This window comes from Leguminivora glycinivorella, chromosome 4 (genome assembly GCF_023078275.1).
Source record: "Leguminivora glycinivorella isolate SPB_JAAS2020 chromosome 4, LegGlyc_1.1, whole genome shotgun sequence".
NCBI lineage: Eukaryota > Metazoa > Arthropoda > Insecta > Lepidoptera > Tortricidae > Leguminivora > Leguminivora glycinivorella.
Genome location: NC_062974.1, coordinates 13,212,342 through 13,232,426, shown reverse-complemented (window position 1 = coordinate 13,232,426; position 20,085 = coordinate 13,212,342). Strand labels below are relative to the sequence as shown.

At 39.6% G+C, this 20,085-nt stretch overlaps 1 protein-coding gene across 4 annotated transcripts in view; it reads right to left on the bottom strand.

Annotated features, from left to right (window-relative positions):
• LOC125225721 (zinc finger protein 423 homolog) overlaps nucleotides 1-20,085 on the bottom strand; it is a 138,970-nt gene that overhangs the window by 67,111 nt on the left and 51,774 nt on the right. For 2 of the 4 annotated variants that reach the window (XM_048129558.1, XM_048129560.1), the window contains 2 exons: nucleotides 20,019-20,078; nucleotides 12,587-12,631 (listed from right to left, as the gene is read on the bottom strand). The exons of 1 other annotated variant lie outside the window; for it this stretch is intronic. In XM_048129558.1, coding sequence (XP_047985515.1) covers nucleotides 12,587-12,631; nucleotides 20,019-20,078 — 105 coding nt within the window. The remainder of the gene's footprint in view (nucleotides 1-12,586; nucleotides 12,632-20,018; nucleotides 20,079-20,085) is intronic. One more of the 4 variants, XM_048129559.1, reaches the window with a different exon arrangement.

The window sequence follows — 20,085 nt, the reverse complement described above, 5'->3', positions numbered from 1 at the left end:
AAGCGCGCATCGTGTAAGGTCAACTGAGGTAAATGCGTCACTCGGTGGAAATGTATCTGTAAGGGCCCTCCACATCTAGCGTCTCTCGAGAGTAGCGTCGGGCCAACTGTATGGACGCTAGATGTGAAGGGCCCTAAGGATAAGTGTCTATAGTTATGTTTATAAACTTACTCGTAATAACTATTTTATCCTACTACTTAAGTTCCAACTTCGATGCTGGATATAATAGTTATACCTACTCTGCTGCGTTTAGAATATATTATTTATCAAAAGACGCATTTACATCAAGTGACGTATTTACTAAGGTGACCTTAGATATTTATTACAGTAGTGGGGTGGGCAGAATTGCGAAGTTATTTAAGTGTAAATACTACCACAATATACAAGCTTTAAGAACTACCACTACTTATGTTACTTAAATCAAAAACTTACAACGCGTAATAAATTTCAAACTTATCAGAAAGTTGGGCAAGCACGGATTTGGGAGATCGGTATCTCTGTCCATGCATAGTTAAGTGCATCTGTGTCAAGTGTCGACGCAATATCCCAGCTTCCCGGGGGGTTGGTGCTTGTCGATTTAACTCCGTGGCCGGTGCGCAAGTTCGAGAACAAACAATTGCGGGGTCTATGATGTGATGTGGTTCTCGCGGCAGTGTTCATGCATAGATAAAGAGGCTCTCCCGCGTCGCGTCGGATGCTCTCCCTGGAGGACGCCGCGCGTCTTGAGATATTACAGCTTTCGCCTTCATGACAACTCCTATCTGTCGGAATACATGAACAACTTCACTGATTTCGGTGAATTTTTGCTAGAAAACGACCAATTAAGAGACTTTTGATTCGCTATGTTTTTCAATAGAAATTTACTACCGATATAGACGTTACATTACCTAAATATTCTATGTATGTAAGTACATAGTGTCCTTTCATTACATGTCGGCTCAAAAATAGTCTATTGTTAGGATTCGAGTAATCCAGCATTCATTAATAGCAGCATAAAATCCGGATACTAATACTGCTGTGAGTAGATGACGGTGGCTTAAAGTTTCTTTAACTGGCAATGACAAGAGAGGACTGTCACTGAGGACTGAGGAGTGAGGACCGACTGAGATGACATGACCACGATTCATGAATTTCATAAAACTTGAAATTCAAACCACCGTAAGTTAACCTTGAAAGTTTTACATCGAACTAAGTAATATCAACTATCCCGTCCCCCAAAGTGAGCTTAAGAACCGCGGATCGCAATAATGCGACTTATGCGACATACCCGCCGCAGCGGTCTGCATATAATCTTAAAGTTTAATTGAGCAGGCGACAGCAGTGGCAGCAGTGTGCCCACCCGGGACCGCGCCGAGATTGGCCCACTGCCCCCGAGTACCACATCTGAAATATGCATATCTTCATCACATCGCAAACAACTATTTCCATATTTTTTATTCTGACATTTAATTTTATCACCACCGATTGGGGACTTTGTTGCCTCTCGAGAAAACGAATTACTTAGATATATTTTATTTATTACCTACTAGCTTTTGCCCGCGGCTTCGCTCGCGTATAATTCGAAAATTGCGGAATGCTCCATACAAACTTCCACCCCCCATTTTAAGTATGCGGGGGGTTAGAAAGAGACAAAAAGTAGCCTATGTCACTCTTCATCCCTTCAACTATCTCCACTCAAAAAATCACGTCAATTCGTTGCTCCGTTTTGCCGTGAAAGACGGACAAACAAACAGACACACATGTACACTTTCCCATTTATAATATTAGTATGGATTGTATAAACCATTATTTTCTAGCAGTTTCAAAGACATCCCTTGGCCGGCTGAAAGGTGTTTCCATGTTACTATTTTAACTTCGTACATACAGAGTGTAACAAAAATGGTGGTGATCCGTTTAAGGGCGTATTCAGTATCGTATTCTGATCAGGAAAAAGTAGAAGAAAAATTTTTTTTCGCGAAAAAAATTTTCATTTTTGTATGGGCCGGGCCGCGAGAATCGGCCGAACCGCCATACAAAGGTAAAAATGTTTTTCGCGAAAAAAAAATTTTTTCTACTTTTTCCTGATGAGAATACGATACTGAATACCTTAAAGGGATCACCACTATTTTTGTTACACCCTGTATATCGCGATGTGGCATCCAAACCTCGATCACTACATATCACACCTCGTACCTACGAGATAAGTTTCATACAATTAAGATTTATTTTCATAAGGCGTGATTTAAAGGTTGGGTTGTTTACCACCTCGAACATCCCTGCACCGCCCTAAACCGTCCGTTCTATATTATCCTTCTACAATCTCCAAGTGGCGTTCCTGAATGCCCGAATCTATTCATAACATAACCCGCAATTCACCATAGAAACAATGACCGTACCCTTCAGAGCGCCCGAGTGAAAGAGTTCAAAACAAAAAATTAAAACATAGGTTCTTAGGAACCCTTTGGCAAGGCAATCGAATGCTTAAAACATTGGAATCGAATATGAGCCGGTGGTGGCGGTGTGTGAGGGTGAATGGTGAATGGTGGCGAAACAATGGCTGGCGGAGTGGCGCAGCCGCAGCGGGTGTCGTGTGTCGGAGCCCGCGGTCGCCCACGCCTCGAACCGCGCCCGCGCCCGCGCCCGCCGCTCCGACACACGATATCGCCTTTTTATTTCATAATTCCTATACAATAAACATGCTGCAAAGGCGTAGGGCAAAGACAATGCGCCCGGAGGTAAAAAACCGCTCGGAAACCCTTTATATCCAATTTATTGTCTCAAAATAAAATCGGGTGCAAATTAAAATAAAGTAGTATTGAATTCTACCGCCGAGGCCCTTACAACCAGCCGCTTTATATTCAAATGGTGATCAAATATGAATAGCCGAGATTATTTTGATTGGTCCCAAGGTAAAAGGAAGTAAAAAGGTAGTCGTGATTTAGGTATATTACTTGATACGTTTAATGGAAAAGATGGATTAGTCTAGTTCAGACAAACTCGGCGCGGCCAGTGGGCGCCAATAAATTTGTGGGAGGCTTATCGAGATTGGCGATCCCGAGTAATGTGTGTTTCGGGTAATCAGATGTGCGCTTACCAAGTTTTAATTCCCGGGGCTGGAGTGCGTGAGGGGGGGAGGGTCCGGCGGTGGCGCCGATATCGCATATAAAAAGGTTGCGGATCGCTCGCTCCTCCATCCGGCGATTGGCTAGGCGGCGCCCGCTGGTCCCCGGGGCCCTATACGAGAAGCGAAATGGGCCCCAGAACACCCATAAGAGAGCGACCCCGCCCGCCACGGCCGAATAATTAGGGCTCTTTGTTTAGATAGCGGCAATTTTATTTGGGAGCGAGCGGGCGCTGGGGACGTCTTCGGCCATTCCAACCGCCCGATATTAATAAGAAACGTGTGTGCGACTTTGCTTCAACCTTCGCCGAAGGATAATGCCGCTCCACTTACTTACTATGTAATTCCACCATTGGGATTGAAGACGAAAAAATCCTTTCAAATATAATTTTCATCACACTTGCGCTTAAACGGTGATATTGTCGGGCATACTGAAACGTAATAAGCTATATTATTCCCTCGGGCGTAATAGTTTTTTTTTATTTCATTATGTCCACTAAAATAATGGACATACAGTTTTTTTTTCTATCATGTTACATTTTCTATGTAAGAAAGAAACATTACGTTCTGATATTTTTTATAATTATTTGGAATATTTCCTGCATTAGAACATGGCGGCATTTATTAAAAAAATTTAGACGCAATAATTATCTTTAAATGATAATTGTTACCTTGATCTGTCATGGTGGACAAATTGTCATCGTATTTAAGTAGGTACTATTAAGTTTAAAATGAAGTCTTTAGTTTGCGAGCGTGATGAAAAGCACTGTAATCACGGGCAACGGAAGGATTACAAACTCATTGAAGCTTCCTGTAACTTGTACCACCCTTGATACACAATGTACTATTTATTTCTGAAAGTATCCTGATTGCCTGAATGTCCCTATTATAAGATGCAATTATTTACTTTAATTGCTTTTATGTATTGGCAGAAACCGTTTGAAAAGTGTGGATTACTTCACCGCGTATTCATGATAAGAAAAGGGGGACGCCAACGTTCACCAAGCAATATCACATAAATAATGCAGCCAGCAAAATTGGGATTTTGATTTGTTTTCTTCGAAACTTTTGCCTATTTGTCTTTGCTGTGAACGGGGTTACTGTGAGGACAATAGTCCGATTCTTTTGTTCTCACTTAACTTTTATACTTTAGTTATAACTTGAGAGAATAAAATTAATGAGGCGAATAATTATGGGAAACGCATTGATTTTCATTCGTCCTTAGATAACTATAAATTTGCTTCAAACACGCCTCTTAGAAATTAACCCAGTAAAAATGATCGTAAAATGTTTAAATTTTTACTGTGCGGAATCAAGAAACTATAAAGTCCATAAAAGAAAATGTAGCACAAAATTTCGGAGTTAGTTTAAAATTAATTCCATTCAATATGGACCTCGAGAGTGTAAAAGAAAGTTGGCAAAGCGGCGTGCTGGTATCCAATTACAAGATAGACTGCATAATGGTGTTGGCGGGTCTCGGGTCCCGCGCGAGTCCGCGGGGGCGCGGGCACCTCGCCTTTGTCTCGTCTCCGCAAACTTGCCATAAATGTTAATATGGGATCTCTTCACATTTGAATATCTATTTCTTCGCGAAGCCCGTTCGTTAACGCGGCCTTGAATTTTAAATTTTATCACCGCAACGGGAGCGCGGCAGATGAGGTGCGCGCCTACGTGCGCTCCCCGAGAAAATAACCGAGGAAAATTTCTTTTGTTTGTCTTCTTTTTGTTGTAAAGTGAAATAGATTATGACATGCCTAAGTATTATGAATCCGCAGGATTAACTTTGGAACCTCTACATTTTTTTAAACTCTAATGGCGGTGCATAAACAAGATGGTATACTCTTGGGTCGACACGTTCGTTTTTCGTCACGTTCCTAAATTTGTCCAATTCTGCTTTCATCAGCCATTCTTTATTTGTCACGATCATCGATGGTCTTTCTCAACTACGGTCAATTTCGTTGTTCATCTTTATCTTAATCCGTCTCGTTCTTTACTCGTCATAATCTTCTTTCGGCATGTTTGCTGTTAAATCTATGTTTTTCGTGTTTTTTCGTAGTAATTGGTACCGACCAACTTAGAATATGACCAACTACGAAATGACGAAAAACGATTAATTCGAAATAAGAAAAAACCGGCCAAGAGCGTGTCGGGCCACGCTCAGTGTAGGGTTCCGTAGTTTTCCGTATTTTTCTCAAAAACTACTGAACCTATCAAGTTCAAAACAATTTTCCTAGAAAGTCTTTATAAAGATCTACTTTTGTGATTTTTTTCATACTTTTTAAACATATGGTTCAAAAGTTAGAGAGGGGGGGACGCACTTTTTTTTCCTTTAGGAGCGATTATTTCCGAAAATATTAATATTATCAAAAAACGATCTTAGTAAACCCTTATTCTTTCCTTCCTTATCCTTTTAAATACCTATCCAACAATATATCACACGTTGGGGTTGGAATGAAAAAAAAATCAGCCCCCACTTTACATGTAGGGGGGGGGGGTACCCTAATAAACCATTTTTTTCCATTTTTTATTTTTGCACTTTGTTGGCGTGATTGATATACATATTGGTACCAAATTTCAGCTTTCTAGTGCTAACGGTTACTGAGATTATCCGCGGACGGACGGACGGACGGACGGACGGACGGACGGACGGACGGACGGACGGACAGACAGACAGACATGGCGAAACTATAAGGGTTCCTAGTTGACTACGGAACCCTAAAAATGGCATTCTGTTTAGTCCGTCAGTTAGATCGTCCAAAAATACTGAACACATATTTTTCGCTTTTTCTAATTAATGAAAAAATACAAAGATATAGAGCATCGAAGTTCCGGAGTGGGGGGCTTGTGACGTCACTTCTAAGTAAAAATTGTACTTAGGCGTGACGTCACGCGAAACTTCGCAACGCAACGCACTGTACCGTCGTCATTTTTCGTTTACGAGAAAAAATAAAAAATACGTGTCTAAAATTCTTTGATAATCTAACTGATTGAGAAGTACTCGGTCTAACCTCATAGTTGAGGAGCGTCTTTTCTAAAAGACTCATTTCTTCATAAAAAAACTTTTAATGGTCAAAATAATCTAATACTACTCATACTCATTTATTTGTAACGCCATTTTACACGTCAAGATTTGATTTAAAAAATAATATTCATACAACAATAATACTTAGAAAATAAATAGACAGAAGATTGAAATTACAAAAAGTTAGGCAATATTCACATAAAAAATGAACAAAAATATTTTTCTAATTAGCTAATAAAAAAATTGTCATAAGTGTAGAACGGGTGCTCGACCAGCCAATTTTTTAAGCAACACTTAAAGTTCGACACTCTAGGTACTTCAACCACATATTGCGGCAATTTATTATAGACGGCAGGGTCCATCACATGTGTTAATTTGTTGGATTTCGCCAATATACGGTCGATATCTACTAACTTTCCGGCATTTAGAGTGTTGTACTTGGAACACATGTTGTTAGTGTTGTCACAGAATATATAATAGGACAAGTACAGAAGGCTCACTCCTTTGATCTTCACAAAATACCGCCATTCTAAATTCTTACCTTCATTAACAAACGGACCGTACGCGAGCAGCCAACATTGAATTTTATTTCGCCGCGCGAAGGTCGTCGCCAATGAATGGGCCGCGAACTCGCGGCCGCTGACATGTACCTGTAGCGCGGCGATAGAATCGCGGAGTCAGCCACCCCTGGTTTTGTAGCATACAAATCCAAGTTCTCTCTTACATAAATGGCTACCCGCATGATAACTATTGCAGGCAGTCTCAGGATTCTTATTTTTTAAAGAGTTCTTTGGCCGGGGTGTCTACAGGTACCTGAGTAACGATCCTGATAGCTCGTTTCTTAAAGCGAAAGACCCTCTTCCATTCAGCACAACGTCCCCAGAGCTCCACACCGTACTGTATTAATGAATGGATAGTGGCGAAATAGGATGTCCAGGCTACTTCTGGAGCCACAGACTTTGCAACTCGACCTAAGGCAAAGCACGCACTGCCCAGACTATCACACAGTTTACCTACTTGCTGGTCCCATTTTAAGCCGTGATCTGTAGTCGTGGATACCTATTCTATTCAAGTATTTTCCCATTAATATGAACTATCAACGGCGTGATCATGCTGCCCGAAAGATTAAAATGCACAAAGTGAGTCTTTTTGAGATTTAAAGCTAAGCCATTCCATGCGAACCATTGACGCCGTGGCTTGCGTGGGCGACGGTTGCGCGATGGTCGCGCGACGGTGATGCGACGCATACGAAATCAAACCTTATCGATATGGAAGTAGACGATGCGATGAGACGCGACGGCGAGTTATATAATATGTCTGGCTAGAAGTATAGGTACTCTAATGAGCATTATTGTATTTAGCGCCATCTCTCGGCAAAATTTACTAAGTAATTTACGCGACTTGAGACTTGTGTGAACCTTTAGGCATGGAATTGGAAAGTCACATGAAAAGTTATCGAAACTAATAATAGATGACGCTGCATTTGAATATCTTGACTGATAACTCTAATACTAAATTGAATATAATCTAAGGTAGAGCAGAGTCTAACTGGGGAAGTACCTCCGCTTTACAAAAGACTGCGGTCAAATAGGACTAGACCTTACTCATTGTTGTGTTCCTGCCGGTGAGTAAGGCAGCCAGAGCTCAACGAGGGTGCGGTATGCTGACGACGGTAGGACCTACGGAACTAATTAGGACAATAGATTGTCCTTTGAGTCGTCGGCACCCAGGCCCCTTCTAACTACAGGTTTGTACAAGTTTCTATAATGAGTCGGCAACGCACATGTGCCACTCCTTGAGTGGCAGGCGTCCATAGGTTACAGTGACCGCTTTCCATCAGGCAGACCGTATGCCTGTTTCCCACCTACGTGGTACAAAAAAAATTCACCTTAAACATTAAAAACTAAGTCAAAATCGATTGATTCGTTCGGGAGCTATGATGCCATAGACAGACATGTCAAACGTCAAACCTTAAATTATTATAAAACACTCCGTCGTTTTGAAGAAACTTCCTTCAAAACTATAATAAAACACAACTTTCTATGAAAATTGGTCAAGTGCGAGTCGGATTTCGACATTTCCATACAAACAGGTCATGAGCGCCGGACGAAATGTGATGGCAATGTATACTAAATTTCGTACTTAGATTTCGCGTATATTTTGGAAACGATAAGAGATAGAGCAAAATGGACTTCTGATTTTGGTTGTCGGTGGCACAATTTTTTTGTTTTCGTATATATACACCTTTTTTTGGACTTATGTGGGCAATATTATGGTCAGTGAAGTTCTAAACGGTCTTAAGCGCCTCCTTTTTAGTAGGAACTTAAGTCATTTTGGAAAATGATTTTTTTTTTAACAATTTCTATAACAAACGAAACAGAAATTAATTTCTTTATACCTGTCCAACGCGATTACAACATTTTAAGACGTTTAGTAACTACTTGCAGCGACAGTGAGTGAAATTCGTAATCTGAGTTTTTTTCTCTTAAGTCCGACTTACGCTTGACTGTAGATTTCTAATAGGTTTTCCTGTAATCTACAGGTAGAGGGCTATCTCATGTATTTTTTTGAAAATTTTACGCTAAGTAATTTCGGAGATAAGGGGGGGGGGGACGGTCATTTTTTGCGTATTTTCTTAAATTACTTCTAAATTAACAAAATAAAAAAAATTATACTTCAAATGCTTATTTAATGCTCTTTCATTTGATATGTAACACAATATAGTTTTAATAACTTTGATTTTTAATTTTCAATGTTACCCCCAAAAGTGGCCCCTGTGATTAAATTTCGTTTAATTAAATTACATGTCCGTCTTTGGGCCACAGGTTTACATATGTGTGCCAAATTTCAAGTAAATCGGTCCAGTACTTTCGGAGAAATCGGCTGTGACAGAGGGACAGACAGACACGCGAGTGATCCTATAAGGGTTCCGTTTTCCTCTTTGAGGTACGGAACCCTAAAAAGGCCAACAACTCATTATGGTCAAAGACGATAATGACTGCAGACTAAGTTGACGAATGAAGAATGGCTGACGAAAGCAGAATCGGACAAATTTAGGAACGTGACGAAAAACGAACGTGTCGACCCAAGAGTATACCAACAAGATGACACAATCTGGACATGAAATGTAATAAAGGGTAGAGAAAAGTAGTAAATTTTGAGGTTGGATATCCAATAATCAACATTATAATGCCCATACAGATTCCGTTTTATACATTTTGTACTATAATATAAAAATAAAATAAAATGCACGACTCAGAAACACTCACACGCACGCATTGCTTGTGTAATCCCAATGACTTAAGGAAGTTCTGTTTCTCATTTAAGCATTTGAGATGCTAATTAAGCAAATGCAACGAGGTGTGAATGTCGGACAGTTTAATTACTAATTGTCTCGTCCCCAGTTCCAATGTCAGCCACGGTGTGGTTCCAAAATCTAATAACTTCGTCGCTAAACTCGTGACTAACTAAGACAAGGTACTACCTTAAACATACGACGTGTCGCAGAAAAAACTTAATAAAAATGAAAGTGACGTAATTTTTTTTTGTCATACTTTGTGTACCAGTTTACCTCGCTCATCTTATGAAAACCTTAGCGCAACGATACGGACATAAATTATACTTACTATACTTTTATGGTTCATCATTAAATGAATAGTTAAAACAAGAAGAGAAATTATTTCATCATCAATTCATGATAAATAGTGCAAAAGATAAAAAATTTAGTTGCAGTATTATTTTACAAGCTTTTATTAAACACTCGGAGCTATCCGGATCAAAGCACAGTTCCCTGGAAGACTGAGACGAAGGAAAAATCGTAAACTTAAAAAAGGAAAACTAGACGTTTAGTCGTCAGTAGATGTTGAGTGCCGCGGGCGCCGGTCCCGTCATGTGACACCGCGGTCAGCGGTGATGATCGCAAAGTTTGGCGGCATTTGAATACGCCCCCACCACCCTGTCTGACCCTCAATTATTGAAAATGCATTCCAGTCCGCGCCCCGCGCCGTCCCATCGCAAATGCACATTTTAAACTGCACCTGATTGCAGAGTCGTGTTACTATTCAAGCCAAAAGTCGTGCTGTCGCTTTATTTCAGCCGACAATTGGCCTTATTAGAGATCCGGTTATAATTTTTAGATCGATATCAATATCAACTATGAATCTTCTAATAAGCGACAAAGGCATTAAGAATGGACACCGTGGGCAAGCCAAAATATAAGCTGTAAGTTAGGAATGATTTATCACCGATATTTTCCCCTCTAAATGAAAAAAAAACAATGTTTTGGTTTTGATGTTAAGTTACGTTTGGTTTTTTAATAGAAGAACATTGCACACAAGGTAAAGTAAATACAATCTGTGTAAATCGTGCCTTTAATTTTTGTACTCCATTGGTCCCTTGGGGCACATTTTTATTTTCAGCATTAGCCTGCGGAACATTACTGACCGTTTAAGGGCAAACAGACCCGCTAGGTGGATAAAATTATAATCTGAAATAAGTATTTACAAACATTGTTGAGATTGTTATACTTATAAATCTTACTTACGTAAATTTCGTTATGCATACCTATTTTATTATATGTAAAATAATATTTATGCCTAGGAAAAATAAAAGAATAATAAATATTATTGTTGACCTACACACTATTTGATTGCAACGGACAAGCCGGCGTAGCATTTCACGGGCATCGATAAACGTTTAAGTTTCAAACTGCGCCTAATCCTCAATAAAACCATCTTCTGCACAGTCAAACAAAGTAAGGTACAGCGGGGCAAATCTCGAGGGGGAGGGGGCAAATGTATCTGGTCCATTTTTTCCATGTTTTACAATGTTTACATTATTAAATAGAGTGTCCACCGGTTATATTTATATGGTAGGCGTGTTCAGTGGATTCATGTAGAACTCAACATCATAGTGTAATACTTAACGGAAAAAATGTTGTTGAAACGAAACGAAAAAGTTGACGAAAAGCATGATAAAAGCACCTAACAACTACTCCGTTTACAAATCGTTATATGAATTAGGAAGTAGTGGCAAACATCGAAGGTGGAACCGTCGCCCCCAGCCCGCTAAGTGACGAACGATGTCCACAATTCCGCTCGTCCGTTTTAATTGTGAGTTCAGAAAGGTTCGCCCGCAATGCAATTTTAGCTCCACGATTTCCATCAGGATGGAAGCTCTTAAAATACATCAGCACATTAGGTGCCTCATGATTTTAGTAATTTTGCAGAGATTGCAGTATTTGCAGTGTATTTATGAGAGTTTAGTACCATGTTATCGATACGTATGTCTAAGGGCATTTTTAGAATTTGGGTCCCCCCAATTAGCGTAAGTCGTTAACAAAAATCAACACGCTGTCAGATTTGTGACGACAATTAAGCACAACATATGTCTAAAAATGTACTTTTTTCACATTCTGATTGTAGATTATCGTTTAAAGTTTATGTAATTAACACAAAAACAACATTTTTATTGAAATTTCATGCTTCATTATCGTCACAAAACTGACAGTGAGTTAATTTTGGTTGACAGCTTACGCTAATTGGGGGGTTCCAAATTCTGAAATTGCCCCTAATCAGTATTGTGACAAAAATGAAGTTCAATTGACAACTTTTGTTTGTTCAGAAAATATTTTCGACTAAAACGATATATTTAATGATTACTAATTACTATATTATTAAAATTCTGATTATATCGGCATGGAAGAAAAAATAATTCAGTCTATAGTCAGCTTTCATGGTACAATCCCAACACTGTAAATGGCGCAGTCGGTAGGATGGCAGGACCTCCTTATCTTACAAATGTATTTAGGTATCACAACACGATCTGTCTTCCAAAAAGTGTCATAAACAACATATTAGGAATTTTGGTATTACATAATTAAGGACTTTAATTTTAATATATCATTAACATCGTTTTTCTGATCTGACTGGTATTATCTTGGCCAAACCGTAATTAAATATATATTTGCAAAAACAATAATCGTTGCAAATATAAACAAAGCGATAACAATACCCCGTGACAACTAGGTAAATAAACAGAGCAACACCTAAAGCCGGCCCTAGACTCAACTGTACCAAACAAAGTACCGAAACGCGTAGCAATTTGGCCGCTAAAACTGCGTGTTTCATGTCGTAGAAGGTTTAGTGTTGCCAGGAGAGAAACTACGATTCCTCTGAGCGAGGGTATCTGCTCCTCAACTTTATGTTCATTTTATCTTTTCGACTGTATAGCGAAGCGGGGACTTGGCATAAGGCCCTCCTGGGCTGCGTTAACTGTGCGGAAGGTCCCAACACCCGCATTACGCTTTAACACTTTTTATACTTTCCACTATTCAAATATTAATAACGAGTTCTTTTACTTATGGAGTAACGTTTGTTTCTTTTATGTGAATTGGGTAATCTGAAAGGCCGGAGTTATTATATGTTTTAAAATTAAATTCATGATTAACATTTTAATTTACGTACCTGATTCCATACTATCCGCATCCTCTGATTTAATATCAACTCCGTCTGAAACAAAGACAACGTGTTTAAGTAACTTGAACATGAACAAATAAATTGGTATGTATTAGTTGTTTCTAAATATCATCAACTACCATAAGCACAAAATACATTCAGATATTATTTAGGCTAAACTTAATAGGTAATAAGTTTCCGATTTAGGAAGAAAACTACAACCAACAGCGCCATTTGTTTGTCAGTGACACTGATAACTGTTTTCGTTATTCAGCTTTAAAAAAAGAACATTTTACCACCGCATTTGCATTTCTTAAAACTTTACATTGCTCAATACCATCACCCGAGATACCAGCATATTTAAAACCAAACTGCAAAAGAGGTATTTTATTCAGTCATTGGAGTTGCGTCGTCGAGTGCGGCGTGGAGCCCCGAGGCGCGGTCGCGGTTGCGGCCTCTAATCCACTTGCGACTCCACTCCCGACACTTTTCCGACTGTTTTAAATTCCTAATTCGGATAGGTGATCCAGTTTAAACTTCCTAGTCCAATTTAAGTAGTTCAACGTCCCCTCGAATTTGTTACCAATATTTGGAGTGTGTAGGCTGCTTATGCATAGCTATAGAGGTATGTTTACTTCAAAACAACTGCCACATTCGTACATTACGAGCGTTAGTAAATAACGTAAAAATATTTAATAATATATTATGTCATGTGAAAGCCAAAAAACATTACAAAAATTGTTTTACATTGAAACCTCAAGCCGCCACACTGAGTAGGTAGGTACAAAAACCTAGAATATTACCTATTTGTATTGCTATTTTTGCAAGTGTACATGTGCACATGTTCAAAGTGATTATAAGTTGGAATTTTACTTGTTGTACACAATATTAAAGGAAAAAATTACGCTCCTTGACTTGAACGCGCGCCTTTTAGATACCGTCCATTGTTTTTAACCAATTGAGCAAGACACATCCATTTGTTTTACATTAATTATAAAAATCATATAACCACACATATCTTCTGTTAAATAATATACTTAAACAATACTTAACATCAAGTCTTCAAGGGTATAAGATTGCAGGTGGATATTAGATAATAACTCTTGGAAGGCTGGCGGAGCCCGGGGGAGCGTTACCCAACACGATGCAGCCGCTCCACTAACACTATGCTTTCAATAGGATAAGGATAGGAAATATATCGTGTAAGGTGCATTAGGTAATTCCGAAAGTAGTCTAATTTCGAAAGTCGCATAAAAATCACCATTATTTGCATCATATCAAGATTCCCCTTTCGAAATTACCCAAGCATTTCTGTCATTCGGAATTACCCTAATGCACCTTATGTTTAAAATGTTGTTTGAAAATAACATTAAATAAAGAATCACTCATACCTACTAGTATATTCGCCTTGTCTGGTTGTCTGTCATTATACTCATTATTTATCTATGTGACATGTTAAAATCTAATAATTTGCAATAAAAAGAGTTATGAACAAACTTAATTACGGTTCAGGAGTTGCAGACGTCCATAGGCTTCAATGACGGTACCGTACGCTTGTTTGCCACAAATGTGATATAAACACAGCTACAGCTACACTTTTATCAGATACATCGGAAAAGGGATAAGTAAAAAAATAGGGTATTAACAGAAATGAAACGAGGAAAAAAGATGGTCGTTTTCGGAAGCGAAGACAAGTCGTAAAAACATTAACTACGAGAGACAAATGAAAATTGTTTCATATGAGCAGAATCTAACTATTACTGAATAAATAAAATAAGAAATAGGACACGACACGATGTATGGAATTAACAAACACACATTATCCGTTACAAAATCAATCCAATTAAATTACTTGTTTCATTGTGGTCGATTAAATACTCGTACAACAGTATCAGCGCCTGAATAGTGTAGTAAGATAATAGAAGACAGGCAAGGGGCCCGTGCAACATTAATGCTCGCAGGCGCCTCTCATTGCCGCGATTGGGCCTTGTGAATTAGTAACCCGCGCGGGACCCGCGTGCCGGTACGGAATTAATCTACAGAGTGACTACGTACCTATAGATAGATGGATGTATACTTGTATAGTATGTTTGTAAGTTTTATTGATTGTGGATTTTATAATCTGCTTGTGAAACTGTATGTTCTATCCTGCATTCCAGCTTGAAACGTTTGTAAGTAACTAGGTACTTATACATATGGCGCAAAAATAAGTTAAATAAGTGACATCGGTCTCAGTCTATCGGGAACATGACAAGTAATGCCGCCCAAATAGTACCTACACATTATTGTTCTCACCAATTTATCTTGTTTGGACAAACTATTTTTTAGGTTGAGACTGCAAATTAAAAAAAACTAATTAATTATCTAAGTATTATATTATGAGTCAATATATGCACGTATCGCCTTTCCCAGCTGTTCTACCAATCAATCAACTACCAACATTTGACTGAAATTATAAAGTCGAGATTACAAAGACTACCAGAGTTGATGTTTATTGTGTTTAAGGTAGGTACTTACTGTTGTTTGCAGGTGTTTCAAATACTTAAAATACTTTCTCATGTATGTAATATGTATAGTCAACCAATTGGAACCCTAGGCCACTCTACAACTATGTCAAAATGACAAGCAGTAAGAGATTTCTTACAATCTGATTTATAACGTCACTGTGACATAGTTCTACAGTGGCCTAGGGTTCCAACCGGCTGACTGTATGTTTAATGTGTGAAAAGAAGAGTCCAGGTGTACAGTTCGTCACGACGGAGATATTAAATATATCCCTGCGGAGTGGGCGCGGCGCGGCGGGCGGTCGGAAAGCTCTAAGGCTGCCGGTAGATTTCCCGCGGGAGCCCGTTAATTTTCTGCCGCCTTGAGCATAGTGCCCCCTGGGGGCACGCTACCTTTCGCGCAGCCATTCAGCCTGAAGGTGTTATTCTGACGTACCTGATATGGACTGGTGCCGCTATACCTCTCCTGAGGAAACTTTTCACGAATAAAAATAACGGCACACGCTCGGAGACTATACGTAAACCTCGTTAGTTACACGATACAGGCTACTTGTACTCTTTCCAGAGCCTTTACCGCGAGTTTCACTCATTTTAGAATTCGTCATACGATAGCGTAGGTCACAGAAAGTCTATGTAAGTTTTTGTTATAAGTACCTATCCGTTTTGGGCTCATAGTACAAGCTTTGCTTAGTTTGGGGCAAGCAAGGCTGATCCGTGTAAGGTGTCCCCGAATATTTTTTTTATTTAATTTTTTTTTATACTCTCATTAAATACTTATGACAAATTATGTCATTTTCTGTGACGTTTTCGCTGTCGGGTAAAGTATCTAAAATGTCTAAAACAAATAGAGGCTCTCGTTGAAGTCCTTTAGTTATGCATGTCATTTTCCGAAATGTTAACGCTATTTAATAACGTACCATTCAAAAACGTCAAAAACCCTTGGTCAAACTCGCGTTGAAAATGAAAGTTAATGCGCTATAATTTTTCCTTGTTAGAGTTCCGTACCTCAAAAAGGAAAAACGGAACCCTTATAGGATCACTCGTGCGTCTGTCTGTCCGTCTGTCACAGCCAATTTTCTCCGAAACTACTGAACCGATTAACTTGAAATAACCCAAAGACGGACATGTAATTTAAATTAAAAAAAAAATAATTATAGAGGCCACTTTTGGGGGGTAAAAGTGAAAATTAAAAATCAAAGTTTCTAGAACTGTATTGTGTTACATATCAAATGAAAGAGGGTTTTATAAGTATTTCAAAAATATTTTTTTAATAATTTTTAGTAAGGTAATTTTCAAGTTATTTAAGAAAATAGGCAAAAAATGACCCCCCCCCCCCTTTCTCCGACACTACTAAGCGTAAAATTTTCAAAAAATACACGAGATAAGTAGTTTTTAATCTATAGATTACAGGAAAACCTATTAGAAATGAACAGTAAAGCGTAAGTCGGACTTAAAAGAAAAAAAACTCAAATTACGAATTTCACTCACTGCCGCTGCAAGGAGTTACCAAATCTCTTGAAATTGTGTGAGCGCGTTTGACTATTACATATAAACTCATTTCTGTTTAAGTGCCTACTAAAAAGGAGGTGCTTAAGCCCTTCTTGTAGTGTACGGAACCCTTACAACGCGAGTACAACTCGCACTTGGCCGGTTTTTTTATTTTATTTGCATATAATGTAAAGGTCATCGAATGGCAGGCATGAGTTTAGAAAATATTGAAATGCCTGGAAAGTTGGATGCCCAGCGGCCGAACGTCATTAAAAAGTTTCCCGTGCAAGTTAGTGGGGCTTCTGTCACGTGTGTCGGGCTGTGTCACCAGTTCATAAACACTTCAATTTCTAGTTCACGGACATTGTTCGATTACCTACAATGTAGTTTTGTAATAAAAATGTAAAAATTGCTTTAGGAATATCAATATCAGGTGAAACAAATGAAAACTAGTCGGGAGCCCGCGCTACAACTAATATTCAAAATAATTCATGGTGTAAATAGATAATAATTTTACATCAACGCATTTAAATAGTGATTTTTATCCTGTTGTGCATGTTATGATAGAGTAAAGATGGTTTTGTATTAATTACCCGACTAATTATTTTACGAGACACGTGCAGGAGACTAAAGAATATACCTATTTGCCATATAAACAAAACATACACACAGTTTTCTAGGAACTTTCGTTTTGGAACCCTAGGTAAATTTGGAATATAAATAAGGCAAAGTTATCCGCAGTCATCAGCAGACGTTATCAAATAATACGAAAAGCCGGAGCTAAACAACGGAATTAAGATTAAACACCGTGCAATAGAATCGTTTTTCCCGTCCGCCAACTCCGATATCATTGTAACGAGCAACAATATCGGTAGTGGTGAGGCTTGCATGTGTGCGTGCACGGGTCTGAGGAATTCCCTCGGGACGGAAGGAACTGCGGCCGAAGACTGCCACCTGGGACCGCCGCTGGGGGGGAGGGATAACATAGCGGGGGCTCTTATTAAGGCACTGTTGATGCCAGGACCGCCTAGCAATAAAACCTAAACTGGAATCCCATGCGTAAACGTTGAACACTTTCAGTAATTAGCAATTAGGTGTTAAGCGGTGAAACAACGCGGCCTCCGGTCGCGGGTCATCCCTTGCGGCCTGCGGCAGGCGGCTGGCGGCTGATAATATCTAAATGCCTAATGGCTGGTGGTCCTGTGACGAATGTATCGGGCGGCCGCCCCCCGCGCGTCGCTCCCCCCTCACCACTATGTGATAATTCCAAACGCTGCGGCCGCGCCACCTGGGATCTAACAGGGGCGGATCTGGGTTGAACATTTTCCGTTCTTTTTCAATATTATTTTTATTACCTACTGTTAATACAATAAGTAAAATATGCTAGCAGCAGTAATGTCATATCAGTCTGTAAGTATGATGAAAAAGCACAGTTAGTAGTTGTATGAAGACTGTTAATGTGGTTCATCAGTTTCATATCTAACCCTTAGAAACAATCATCATCACACAATTTTCTTTTTACTCATTCAATCCAAAAAGTTCCGTCCCCTGCTTTTTATTAACATTCTGTAGGCTGCATTCGATTAAAATTTGCTGATACAGCAGTGTCCAATTTGCACGCACGTCAAGAGTGCTTGACTGTCAACCCGTGTACTCCCATAATCGGGGTATTCAGGTCATCTAGTGACGAGATGAGGAATGTTCGGCAGTGTCGAGCCGGCGCGCGACGCGGCACCGCCGGCGCCGGGCCCGCATTCCGCATGCACCCGCCGATCGAACATCGGCATTTAATTACCCACGTGCCGGTCCAGTACCCGACCGACATTGCTGGCATTGTCCTGCTAACTTGCTCCAGAATAACTTACAAACGTTTGGCATTCTGCGATTGAGATATGCGGGGAGTTGTCGAGTTGTGTACTTTGGTGTCGTGTGGTGAAGGGTCTGCTTGAAACGTACAGGCTTGTGTGTTGATTTGCAATGCAGTCCGGATATTTTTTTTTTACTATTTTTATTTTGTTTTTAATTAATCATAAATATATTTAGGTAAGTATTCAGTCATATTGATAAGCAGTTTGTTATCTTTTTCAGCCAAAGCGTTTTGTGATTTTAACACGTATTTTCCTGAAATTGATTTAACAACTTCGTATCAATCACGTCACCCGGTTTTCTTTCTCGTCGAGTTTTTAATCCTACTGTGACGGAATTTAAGAGGAAAGCTCGGAATAAATAAACAAGTAGGTACATACGAATTTAATGAATTATAATACAAGAGCAATATGTAAGAATAAAGAGAAATGTATTGTTGTGCGCGAGTGCGGTCCCTGCGGGCGGGTCCCTCGGGAGCGCGCCCGCGCGCCCAACTTCGGCTCGCGCCCCCTCCGCGCGCCCCCCCTCGCTCCCGTAGAGAATACATTTTCGCAACACGAGTGCTGGCCTAACAACGACTCTGCGACAAACCACTCACTGGGAAAAATTGCTCATTCTCCTACGTTATGTGCTAAACATTATCCATTTGTTCGTTAGAACAAAGAGCCCACCTCGACGGCCATTAGAAAGCACTGAAAGAACCTACAATAAAATAGGAACAATAGCTAATTCGCTAAAATAATAAGTAGTAAGGGTGCCTTCAGGGAAGCGGAAAGTATCAGTCGTATGAGAAACTACGCGATTGTCTCGACCGCTTCGTCTTTATACGGGGCATTCAGAGACACCTCCACAGTAATAAACTCTTCCAGAAATCGACCGTCCCGGCAGGCAAAAGTAAATAAATACCGGCTATAACATAAGTACATTTTGTTGCTGTAAGTTATTCTGCTTCTTACGACCGCCATAAAAGCTAAATTATCTAGGTGGCATAAAATTACAATGTCAACTGCGCGGGATGGTAAGTACTGTTTTAAAAACTCCTCAAGCCATGAAAGATAAAGTGGACGTAACGTCGATGGGCCACCGCGGCCAATTTATTTATAATCTCGGGTGCAGAATCGGCTACGAATTAGCATGTAAATATTTGAAGTCCACGGTAGAAGGCTGTGGAGATTTATCGTGAGAAGCGCGATAAGCGAGGACAGGTCGTAAAGCACCGGGAGGCGCCGCGTTAGCCGCCGCAGCACACCCTTTGACGAAGTTGTAAAAAGAGCATTAAACCGCAGTAAAAACGCATCTCCCACGCTGTCGGCGCGGCCGCGACCGAACCTCTACCGCAGACTCCTCGTTTTAGTGAACCTTATGAATTTCAATGAAGAGATAGTAATAAAGCCCACTCAATCTTCATCATTTTGCGCGAATATTAAGAAGGTACCTACCCTCACTGGGCTTGGCAGCGATTACATTAGCAAACTTTTGGAATTATTTTTAATTAAAACTTAGGTTACTTAAATGTAAAACAAATGTAAACTAACTAGGTATAGGTAATAAATAGTTGCTAAAAAAAGAAAGATGATACATACCAGCCATTTCCGCTTCCCATCGATCAGATTCCATTTGATTTTCCTCCGCATCTCCGCTGTCTGTAAT